The 12,351-nt window shown below is 47.4% G+C and overlaps 3 protein-coding genes across 3 annotated transcripts in view; 1 reads left to right on the forward strand and 2 right to left on the reverse strand.

Moving 5' to 3' along the window:
• LOC115185801 (CD164 sialomucin-like 2 protein) overlaps positions 1–255 on the reverse strand; it is a 4,304-nt gene extending 4,049 nt beyond the window's left edge. Inside the window, exon 1 of the mRNA XM_029745810.1 lies at positions 1–255. This exon is cut by the window's left edge and continues 181 nt beyond it. The gene's annotated coding sequence lies outside the window, so the exon portion shown is untranslated.
• A 4,842-nt stretch (positions 256–5,097) lies between these two features.
• Positions 5,098–7,411, forward strand: LOC115185804 (G-protein coupled receptor 3-like). The gene is made up of 2 exons (XM_029745813.1): positions 5,098–5,280; positions 6,397–7,411. Exon 2 carries the CDS (start codon positions 6,418–6,420, stop codon positions 7,408–7,410), a length of 993 nt encoding a protein of 330 aa, XP_029601673.1. The 5' UTR covers positions 5,098–5,280; positions 6,397–6,417; the 3' UTR covers position 7,411.
• Positions 7,412–9,424: 2,013 nt separating this feature from the next.
• LOC115185805 (wiskott-Aldrich syndrome protein family member 2-like) overlaps positions 9,425–12,351 on the reverse strand; it is an 11,658-nt gene continuing 8,731 nt past the window's right edge. Inside the window, 4 exon segments of the mRNA XM_029745815.1 lie at positions 9,425–11,189; positions 11,271–11,559; positions 11,561–11,753; positions 11,970–12,199. Coding sequence (XP_029601675.1) covers positions 11,032–11,189; positions 11,271–11,559; positions 11,561–11,753; positions 11,970–12,199 — 870 coding nt within the window. The 3' untranslated portion in view covers positions 9,425–11,031.

Here is a 12,351-nt window from a genome sequence, read left to right on the forward strand (position 1 = left end):
AAGCGAAAAAGTTGCTTCAGTTCCTCAGGTGGCTCCTAGTAGACGTCAACAGGGATCAGAAAATTCAAACGTTCTAAAAAGGTTCTGGAAGGTTCTAGACAGTTCCAAAAGGTTCCAAATGTGAGATGCAGTACTTTTCAGTTGGTTGTATCTTGCTTCTCCTCGCAGAGGCCTCAAACTCCACCAAAAAATAAGAGATGGGTGTCTAGCTTTAGGAAAGAGTAGATGAGGTCGGAGAAAAGAGTTGCCTGCGTTTGGGACAGGGAGAGACACCGGTGTAATTCAAGCCCTATTCTACCTGGTTACCTAGCAACCGCCATCCGCTTTGCCTCCAACCTGAAACACACACCACTGAGACAGTGACACCTGTTTACCTCAGAGCACTGGCACTCTGACACACACACACACACACACACACGGACACATTTAAACATGCATTCAAGCATGCACAAAGGTACACAAACAAACACACATATGCATGCACACACACACAGACATGTGCATGCACAAACACACACACACAAACACACAAACACACACACACACACGCTGATTAACATTATTGACACAGATACTACAGATGCTGAACAGACAGACTAGGACACGTACAGTATGTTTTGTCAAATGCATATTTATTTGTGGATATGTATGTGCTGTAAATTCCTGTCTTTGCATAGCTTTTTCTAACTGTATAATGAACATACTGATTGACACATACGCACATTGCAATGAATAATGCTTTACGTCACCTTCACCTCATAAAACCCTCTCTACTACACACACACCCTACACAACCCAGCCTGCTCTCCTCCTCTCTGCTGCTGCTCTACATCATCGCCCTCCTCTCACACAAACCACACAAACCACACATGGATTTGTGCTGCAGCGTCAAAGTGTGTGTGTGTGTGTGTGTGTGTGTGTATGTGTATGTGTTCGGGGGAAGGACAGTGTGTGCGTGTATGTGTTAAGAGGAAGGGCAGTGTGTGTGTGTGTGTGTGTGTGTGTGTGTGCGTGTGTGTGTGTGTGTGTGTGTGTGTGTGTGTGTGTGTGTGTGTGTGTGTGTGTGTGTGTGTGTGTGTGTGTGTTAGATAACCGAGGAAAATCCGCAGTCACGGCACCACGAGTTTGAGCTTCCCTTTAACAGCTCATAAACGCCACCTGAGGGCAGCCAGCCGGTAATGAATAGATACGTCTCTTCTCTACAGCATCTTACTGGTAAATACAGTATAAAACAACAGTTATCTTCTTCTGTCTACAAGCCCATCAGGTGTAACAGGGGTGGTTCAGTCTTCTTCTGTCTACAAGCCCATCAGGTGTAACAGGGGTAGTGTAACAGGGGTGGCTCAGTCTTCTTCTGTCTACGCTGAGCCACCCGTGTTACACAGGGGTAGTGTAACAGGGGTGGCTCAGTCTTCTTCTGTCTACAAGCCCATCAGGTGTAACAGGGGTAGTGTAACAGGGGTGGCTCAGTCTTCTTCTGTCTACGCTGAGCCACCCGTGTTACACAGGGTAGTGTAACAGGGGTGGCTCAGTCTTCTTCTGTCTACAAGCCCATCAGGTGTAACAGGGGTAGTGTAACAGGGGTGGCTCAGTCTTCTTCTGTCTACGCTGAGCCACCCGTGTTACACAGGGGTAGTGTAACAGGGGTGGCTCAGTCTTCTTCTGTCTACAAGCCCATCAGGTGTAACAGGGGTAGTGTAACAGGGGTGGCTCAGTCTTCTTCTGTCTACGCTGAGCCACCCGTGTTACACAGGGGTAGTGTAACAGGGGTGGACTCAGTCTTCTTCTGTCTACAAGCCCATCAGGTGTAACAGGGGTAGTGTAACACGGGTGGCTCAGCGAACCACATTCACTGGATTTGTAGGTTAGTCTTGCCCTTAAACCTGAACACTTGTGTTAGCTCCCCGAGTTGTAGCCTAGGCTTTAGCTCAGCGGGTTAGGTCTACTGTGATTTAACACTTCATCCAATTATTGTTTTGTCCAAATGAATAAATAAAAACAAAGAGGAAGATGAATGAGGCAGCGTTTCCCGAGTTTAATTAATTCTCTCTCTCTCCCTCTTCTCCCTCTAACAGTTTTTTCCCGGGAATGTGTAAATGACGTAATGCTTTGTGAGGTATCGATCTTTTCTCTCCCAAAGAGAACCGGAAGTCAGTTTCCTTATATGGTTCTATGGCAACAACAGGACGAAGGTCCCCCTCTATGCGTAGTGCCGTGGCCTGTGCGTAACCACGGAGATACATTGCAGCAACCACTGCAGCCCACGCAAAGTGTTTTTTATTACCCGGGGAAACAGAGAATCCTCTCTACTAGATACAGTGCCTTCAGAAAATATTCAGACCCCTTTGAATTTTTCCACATTGTGTTACATTACAGCCTTATTCTAAAATGGATGAAAAAATAATAATCCTCATTAATCTACACACAATACCTCATAATGACAAAGCAAAAACAGGTTTAAAAAACTGAAATATGACATTTACATGACATCGCTGCCAAAGATGCTTCAACAATAGCACTGAGTAAAGGGTTTGAATACTATTTCAGTTTTTAAATCATTATACATTAGCTAAAATTTCTAAAACCCTGTTTTCGCTTTGTCATTATGGGGCATTGAGTGTAGATTGATCAGGAAAAAAAAGTGATTTAATCCATTTTAGAATAAGGCTGTAATTTAACAAAATGTGGAAAAAGTGAAAGGGTCTGAATACTTTCAGAAGGCCCTGTAAACCATCCAGGACCAGATTTCACCGATGTGTCTATCAATAATCAATAATCGATCATCTGATATCCTACATCCTTAACCGATCAGCTGATCATGACTCAAAATAGATAATGACACTATTATTCTAATAATAATAATAAATATTATACATTACTGATTTGATATGTTTCAAAAACCCTGGACATTGTAGGACTACATAGATATATAGATATATAGGCTAGCCTACTCACTTTTTTATCAAATAATAATTCATGATTCATCTAAGACAAACGGTGCTTAGCCAGTGACTCACCTTGGGACTGAAGGGCCTATGTAGCCAGTGGCTCACCTTGGGACTGAAGGCCTATGTAGCCAGTGACTCACCTTGGGACTGAAGGCCTATGTAGCCAGTGACTCACCTTGGGACTGAAGGCCTATGTAGCCAGTGACTCACCTTGGGACTGAAGGCCTATGTAGCCAGTGACTCACCTTGGGACTGAAGGCCTATGTAGCCAGTGACTCACCTTGGGACTGTAAGGTCTATGTAGCCAGTGACTCACCTTGGGACTGAAGGCCTATGTAGGTAGTGACTCATCTTGGGACTGAAGGCCTATGTAGCCAGTGACTCACCTTGGGACTGAAGGGCCTATGTAGCCAGTGACTCACCTTGGGACTGAAGGCCTATGTAGCCAGTGACTCACCTTGGGACTGAAGGCCTATGTAGCCAGTGACTCACCTTGGGACTGAAGACCTATGTAGCCAGTGGCTCACTTTGGGACTGAAGGGCCTATGTAGCCAGTGACTCACCTTGGGACTGAAGGCCTATGTAGCCAGTGACTCAGCTTGGGACTGAAGGGTCTATGTAGCCAGTGACTCAGCTTGGGACTGAAGGGTCTATGTAGCCAGTGACTCACCTTGGGACTGTAGGGTCTATGTAGCCAGTGACTCACCTTGGGACTGAAGGCCTATGTAGCCAGTGACTCAGCTTGGGACTGAAGGGTCTATGTAGCCAGTGACTCAGCTTGGGACTGAAGGGTCTATGTAGCCAGTGACTCACCTTGGGACTGAAGGCCTATGTAGCCAGTGACTCAGCTTGGGACTGAAGGCCTATGTAGCCAGTGACTCAGCTTGGGACTGAAGGGTCTATGTAGCCAGTGACTCACCTTGGGACTGTAGGGTCTATGTAGCCAGTGACTCACCTTGGGACTGAAGACCTATGTAGCCAGTGACTCACCTTGGGACTGTAGGGTCTATGTAGCCAGTGACTCACCTTGGGACTGAAGGGCCTATGTAGCCAGTGACTCAGCTTGGGACTGAAGGGCCTATATAGCCAGTGACTCACATTGGGACTGAAGGGCCTGTGTAGCCAGTGACTCAGCTTGGGACTGAAGGGCCTATGTAGCCAGTGGCTCACCTTGGGACTGAAGGGTCTATGTAGCCAGTGACTCACCTTGGGACTGAAGGCCTATGTAGCCAGTGACTCACCTTGGGACTGAAGGGCCTATGTAGCCAGTGACTCACCTTGGGACTGAAGGGCCTATGTAGCCAGTGACTCACCTTGGGACTGAAGGCCTATGTAACCAGTGACTCACCTTGGGACTGAAGGGCCTATGTAGCCAGTGACTCAGCTTGGGACTGAAGGGCCTATGTAGCCAGTGACTCAGCTTGGGACTGAAGGGCCTATGTAGCCAGTGACTCACCTTGGGACTGAAGGGCCTATGTAGCCAGTGACTCACCTTGGGACTGAAGGCCTATGTAGCCAATGACTCACCTTGGGACTGAAGGGCTTATGTAGCCAGTGACTCACCTTGGGACTGAAGGGCTTATGTAGCCAGTGACTCACCTTGGGACTGAAGGCCTATGTAGCCTAATCATGCACCTTTTGCTTATTGAATGACATAAACACTTCACCTGTCCCCTTTTCCAATTCTGCATAGAAAACTACACGTATGAGCTCCAATGTATTCTTGTTGTATTATTTAATACCCACATAAAAACAGTCAAACCAATTGATTAAAGCAATTTCTTGCACATAGCTTCGTTACAGCACCTTGGACAGCTCCTCAAGGCGTCAGCCCTCTCTCCAAACCTAATTAATTCCCATTGATCAGAATCTCTACTGTGGTGTGTGTGTATGTGTCGGAAGGAGTGTACAGGGGATTATTTACGGGAAAGGTGCACACGAGGCAAGCCGCAGTGGGAGGGGCAGGAAGCTGTCGCATTTTTCTGAATGAAATTCCTCTACAGGAGTCCCCCATCACACCCCTCGTCTCTCCTAGCACCTCATTGGCTGAAGCTCACCATCACTGACGTCAGACAGACCTTCCCTAGTGAAGAACCCTGCGCGCATTAGATCCATCCAGTCATTCTGGCGTTCGCACCACCCGGAGAAACTGAGAATAGGTTATTACTCTGATGGGGACAGTCAGACAAGCCTTTTCTGAGATATAACCAACCATCGATATACCGATACAACAAGACACAAGGACAGCATCACGGCATCACTGTCTCCTGAATGCACTGTGAACAGAGCTGATTTGGAAGAATCGTGATCAAGGTATTTTTATCAATAGAAGGTAAGATATTTTGCAGTGTCTGTCTGTCTGTCTGTCTGTCTGTCTGTCTGTCTGTCTGTCTGTCTGTCTGTCTGTCTGTCTGTCTGTCTGTCTGTCTGTCTGTCTGTCTGTGGTATGTAATGTGTAGATTTTGTAAACGTCGAATGATTTATCAGAGCCAGAGCATATTGACATAGTTTTCCAAGATGCTGAAAATCTGTTACAAAACACTCCCCACTGTACTATAGGAGAAGAGTGGAGAGGAGACACGAGAAGGGCTGCAGTCTTCTCCCCCTTCTCCCTGGAGTGTGCACTCTTCACTCGCCCTCATGGATTTAAAAGCATTGGTTGGACGTAGGCTAGACAGGGATTTGTCACCATATGTCTTACATTGCTTTCTATACCTTGTAAATCAATGAGGGGGGGGGTGAACATTTCAGAGAGAATAGTAGAGATCAGGCAATGGAATGGAATGGTCCCATGGCAATGGATTGGAATGGTCCCATAGCAATGGAATGGAATGGTCCCAGATCAATGGAATGGAATGGTCCCATAGCAATGGAATGGAATGGTCCCATAGCAATGGAATGGAATGGTCCCATAGCAATGGAATGGAATGGTCCCATAGCAATGGAATGGAATGGTCCCAGATCAATGGAATGGAATGGTCCCATAGCAATGGAATGGAATGGTCCCATAGCAATGGAATGGAATGGTCCCAGATCAATGGAATGGAATGGTCCCATAGCAATGGAATGGAATGGTCCCAGAGCAATGGAATGGAATGGTCCCAGAGCAATGTGAGGAGCACGCTGAGTCTCTCCTTTGAGAGAGCAGTTTGAGTTGGACCAGTAGTTCAAGTGCCCTTCCTCCTGTGTCATAAAGGCCCGCACCTCTTGACAGATGGACGAAGTGGCCGAAGACCCAGGAGAGGAAGCCACTGTAGACTATTGAGATGCAGCCCCAGCAAAGGGTGGCTGTCTGCTGTGGTTATCAACTACTCACATGCAGGGAAGACAGAAGAGGAGGAAGAGCTGCTGCTATTAGTACAGTGACAATGTGTATTAACATTTCTGTATCTTCTCTTTCTCTCTTTCTCTCTTTCTCTATCTCTCTCTCTCTCTCTCTCTCTCTCAGGTGTGGTGTGTTTGACCCATAATGACCCAAAATGACTCTGACCTCTGGTTCGAGGAGTCTTCAGGTTCAGGGATGTCTTCACATCTTTCCCTGCTGGACCAATCAGATCCCACGGCTGTGCCTGAGGCCTCACCTCTCAGCCTATGGGGAGTGGTACTGTGCGTATCGGGAACTCTCATCGTGTCCGAAAACGCCATCGTAGTGGCTGCCATCTTGGCCACGCCTTCTCTCCGAGCTCCTGTCTTCCTACTCCTTGCCAGTCTGGCATTAGCTGACCTGCTGGCGGGCGTGGCTTTGATCCTCCACTTCCTCTTCCTGTTTTGTGTGGAGCCCACTGATTGGTCGGAGCTGATGACGGCAGGGTTGCTGGCGACATCACTGACGGCCTCCCTCCTCAGCCTGATGGGCGTGGCCCTGGATCGTTACCTGTCTCTAAGCCACGCCCTCACCTACGGCTCCCGCCACTCGCGCCGCTGTGCCGCTGGTCTTCTGGCACTCGTCTGGCTGGGGTCGTGTCTGATTGGCTCGGGGCCGGTGCTGGGGTGGCACTGCCTCAATGACATCACATCCTGTTCCGTTGCGCGACCCCTGACCCGGACATACCTGTCGTTGCTCTGCGGCGGCTTCCTTCTGGTCGTCATGGTCACGCTGCAGCTGTACACCGGGATTTGCCGTGTCGCAAGGAGGCACGCCCACGCCATCGCCACGCAGAGGCACTTCCTGCCTGACGACCAATCGTATGCCAGCAAGCACGGGGGCCGGGGTAAGGGACTCTCTCGGCTGTTGTTAGTCCTTGGAGTGTTCGTCAGCTGCTGGACGCCCTTCGCCCTCTACGGTTTGCTGGGCGACGCATCTAGCTCGCCCCTGTATACGTACGCCACGCTAGTGCCGGCGGCGGGGAACTCTCTGCTCAACCCTCTACTGTATAGCCTGAGAAACAGAGACATACGACTGGTGCTGCTGCACGCCTGCTGTCCTCACAGACACAACACACACAGGCCTGTTGATGTGTAGGATGGACACACACACACACACACACACACACACACACACACACACACACACACACACACACACACACACACACACACACACACACACACACACACACACACACACACACACACACACACACACACACACACACACAGAGCCCCATATACGTGAAAAACCAATAGAGAACATCATTATCACTTGCACTTCAGATAAGAAGCAATGAGAATGTACTGTTCCAGAAGACAGCCGTTTTGGAATCAGCTGGAATAAAATCGGACGTACTGTATCATCTCAACATGTGCCTCATCCTCACCTAACATGTAGACCATCCAGTCTGATGCAACCACAGAAGTCCAACGTAATTCATCTGGATCCAACATACATGCTTTAGGAGCAGGGGAGAGTGGGTCTACACAACGATACTATTATAAGATATTATATATTATAAGCCTTTGGATGGTTTGGTGGGACTATATACTATGCTGCTGTCGGTGAACTCCAGAACACTTAGAAAGGGCAGTGTCAAAGGCACTGTGACTATCTCTGAAAAGGTTTCAGTTTGCACAATGTTGTTTTATATAAAATGTACAAATGTTGTCTTTTTCTACTTCAAAATAAAAGCGAATTTATTTTGTATGCAAAAAATGAAGTAGGGTCTCCCTCATTCTACTCGAGCAAATGCGTGAACACACATACACACTGACTCAATTGACTTAAAGTTCCTTCACAGCAATTTTTTATCTCAATATCAAATCATTTCTGGGTAACAATTAAGTACATTCATCAGCAACGAGTGAGTTTCAAACTTGGGGAAGCTAATTTTCAACATAAAAATGCACCTTTATAATAAAGCATTTCATGCATCAATGTATTTGCAGACTTATGTAATATAACCTGCCATTTCTAATGTGATGAGTAGATTGGATAGTCATAATTTAAGATAATGTAACTGTTTGCAAAATAAGACCGTTCATTGCATGGCTGAAGGTATATAGTGTAGAAGCCTGGGCTTTAGGCTGTAGCAGATACGATTCTTCTTTATTTTATTCATATATTTCATGTTCCCGAGTGGTGTAGCGGTCTAAGGCTCTGCATCTCAGTGCAAGAGATGTCACTACAGTCCCTGGTTTGAATCCAGGCTGTATCACATCTGGCTGTGATTGGGAGTCCCAGCGCCGTCTGGGTTTGGCCGGTATAGGCCTTCATTGTAAATAAGAATTTATTCTTAACTGACTTGCCTAGTTAAATAAAAGATGCAATTCTACTACACTTTAAATGACTGGAGATGTTAGCAGATTCATTTTTAACGGGACAAATGACAGGGTAGCAGCGTACTCTGTCGACACTGACGAACAGAGCAATAAAAATAACTTAGTCCAGACACAATTAGAATTTAAACTTGAGGAAATTGTCCAAAAACAAACTTTTAAGTGTCTGTAGGTAGGTTTCCACCCAATTGGTAATGATACCAACGCTGTCATCAAGGCAAAGGGTGGCTACTTTGAAGAATCTCAAATATAAAATATATTTTGTTTTGTTGAACATTTTTGGGGTTTCTACATGATTCCATGTGTTATTTCATAGTTTGTCTTCGTTATTATTCTACAATGTAGAAAATACTAAAAAATAAAGAAAAGCCCTAGAATGAGTAGGCGTGTCCAAACTTTTGACTGGAGCTGTATATTAAAACAGGAAAATCTAAATGTTCTGCACTGGGCCTTGAAGCACTTGGCTCCTAGAAGGAGCACAGCCCATTGAAGAATGTCCTCCATCGCACAGTTCGTGCCAAGTTTCCAGGTCACTCTGTTATTTCTGTCTGGACTCTTCTACTCCAAATATTTCTGGGTCTCTCTCTGTTTCTTTCCACTGAGAGTTCCATTTCAGGGACTGGCAAATGATGTTGATAGACAATTCTGAAGGGTGTGTCCAATCCAACTCCACGTTCTTCTATAGGAGGATCTTGAACATCTAGACTGACAAAAGAAAAATACGTGGACAAAAACTGGACAGGAACTCATTGACACACAAACACTGTAGTTCATTGTATCTTTATTATTGTAATAATCCTCACTGATAAAGTTGAGACAGACAGGACAAGCAGAAACAGGTGGTTGGATATTAACATGTTCAGGTCTGATTGTGGCTTTACACTTTGGATTTAAAACAAACAGAAGGCACTTAAACAGAAGACGATCAAGTCGTCTCAGACACAGATCTAGAATCAGTGACGTCATCCAATCCTATGGTGATGGGACCGATACAAACCTGACCCTAGATCAGTGTCCAAGGGTAACTTCATCCTCCTCGCACATAAACATGAAAAGCAAAAAGGCACTTGAGGGGCGGGACTAGAGCAAAAGAGGGATCACTTATTGGGCAGAGCATGTTTTGACTGACATGAGACATGGTTTTATTGAGCCAGAGCGGAATCGGAACATTTCAGAACGTTTAGATAGGTTCAGAACATTTAGATAGGTTCAGAACGTTTAGATAGGTTCAGAACATTTTATTCAGCTGAACGTCCCCCTATTTCTATATAAATACATTATATTTCTATCCCCCCCACCTGTTAATGAGTCCCTCCGTCACCTAGGTAACCATTCCCATGCCAACAACAGAGCAAAAGACAGGGGGAAAAAACAAAAACTGCAATAAAAAAAAAAAACTTTTGTTGTGCCTTATTTAGCACATCTTATAACTATCATAAAGTCAAATATGAATCTTAATACATAACACAGTTCATCAGTTAAACCATTATGGGACTGTGTGTCTGTATGTAAGGATCAATATCTATACGGTATACTATGTTATCTGTGAGTATAATTCTCATTACCACACACACACACCTTTGGCCATGTGCCCTTTAGAAATAATTGGGTTTTTGATATTTGGACTGTTCTCCATACTGAAGTTATCGGCTTCTCAGTTAAGTTCTACATAAAACACACAGGGAACGTGACTGGCACACAGGGAACGTGACGGACTGGCACACAGGGAATGTGACTGGCACACAGGGAATGTGACTGGCACACAGGGAATGTGACGGACTGGCACACAGGGAACGTGACGGACTGGCACACAGGGAACGTGACTGGCACACAGGGAACGTGACTGGCACACAGGGAATGTGACGGACTGGCACACAGGGAATGTGACGGACTGGCACACAGGGAACGTGACTGGCACACAGGGAACGTGACTGGCACACAGGGAATGTGACGGACTGGCACACAGGGAATGTGACTGGCACACAGGGAACGTGACTGGCACACAGGGAACGTGACTGGCACACAGGGAATGTGACTGGCACACAGGGAATGTGACTGGCACACAGGGAATGTGACGGGCACACAGGGAATGTGACGGACTGGCACACAGGGAACGTGACTGGCACACAGGGAACGTGACTGGCACACTTGGAATGTGACTGGCACACAGGGAATGTGACTGGCACACAGGGAATGTGACTGGCACACAGGGAATGTGACTGGCTTAGACAGGAGTGTGGAAGAGGACACACTTATCTTTGACCCTCTACTCCTCAGATCATTGGTTATGAAGAAGTAATGGCAAAAGGACATGATGCGTTCTCTCCGAGGAGGACTGAGGAAGACCATGATGGTGGTGGTAAAGGAGGCCTCACTCGGACCAATCGTCATCGTCCAACTCCGAGGAGTCGTCTTCGCTATCGCTGCACTCCACAGCAATACGGCGAGACAAGATGGCCGCTACGTCGTTGCCGTAGTTATCCTTCTTTTCCTGTTCTTTCTGTTCCTCCACTTTACGAAGGTTAAAACCTGCAAGAGAGAGCGGGGGTGGGGGGTTTAGGGTGTGTTTATGTGTACTAGTATCTATCTGTGTGTCTCTGTGTGTCGTACCTTGCCGGATAGCTGACAGCAAGTCATTGTGAGCGTCAGCGGGGGCTTCTGGCTGAACCTGGGTGGGTTTGAGAGGAGGGGGAGCCCCAATGGAGAAGGAGGGAGGGGGGAGGCCAGAAGAGGGGGGAGGAGGGCCTGGGGGAGGCGGGGGAGGAGGAGGAGGAGGTGCGCCACCACCCTGGGGGAGAGAGGGGGGAGGAGGTGGAGAGATGGTGCTCTGGGAGAGAGGGGAAGGTGGGGCAGGGGGGGAGGGATAGGCAGAGGAGAAGAGAGGAGGGGGAGCGGGGGGGGGAGGAGTCAAATCCAGAGGGGGGAGGGATTCCCAAGTCAGAGGGGGGAGGGGGAGGTGGGGCAGGGGGAGGGGCCAGGTTGGGCCGAGAGCCACTGGAAGCAGAAGAGGTCATGGGAGGGGCTGGAGGAGGGTGTGTGGGGCTCAGAACGCTGGTGCGCTTCTGGGTTGGTGCTCCGTACTGTCCGTCATACCTGCCAATGAGAGCGCACGGGTTGGATTAGGAACAGGGCACGGATTCTCCAAAATGCTCTGTATCCAAACGATTCTGACCACTGGAGATGAAGGGAGTTGACTGGCGAGTAGACGCTAATGCTAACAATACTAAATTCGCATAGAATACGTGTAAAAACAACAGTATTTGGTAAATTATGAGGTGCAAACACTGTTCCCCTCCATCCTCTACTTACGTCATGTCTGGGGGTGGAGGGGGCAGGAAGTCATCGGGAGCGGGGGGAGGGAGCGGGGAGCCGGGATCGAAGGCGTACGACCCTGTACTCTGGTCTAAACCATCAGGGGAATAACAGCCTTCTCCTGAACCAATACTGCCATTCAGACCCTCAAGAGATTCTCTACACACACCAAGATACATGGGTACAAACAAAAATAAAATAGTATTTTGATCAATGACAAGACACCACAATTAAATCGTTTAAAACCATTCTATAGAACCTCCCTCCTTCATATCCTCTCCATCTCTCCCCGTTCTCATTCCCTCTCCATCTCTCCCCGTTCTCATTCCTCCATCTCTCCCCATTCTCATTCCCTCTCTCCCATTTCATCTTCTCTCCC

This window comes from Salmo trutta, unplaced genomic scaffold (genome assembly GCF_901001165.1).
Source record: "Salmo trutta unplaced genomic scaffold, fSalTru1.1, whole genome shotgun sequence".
Lineage (NCBI taxonomy): Eukaryota > Metazoa > Chordata > Actinopteri > Salmoniformes > Salmonidae > Salmo > Salmo trutta.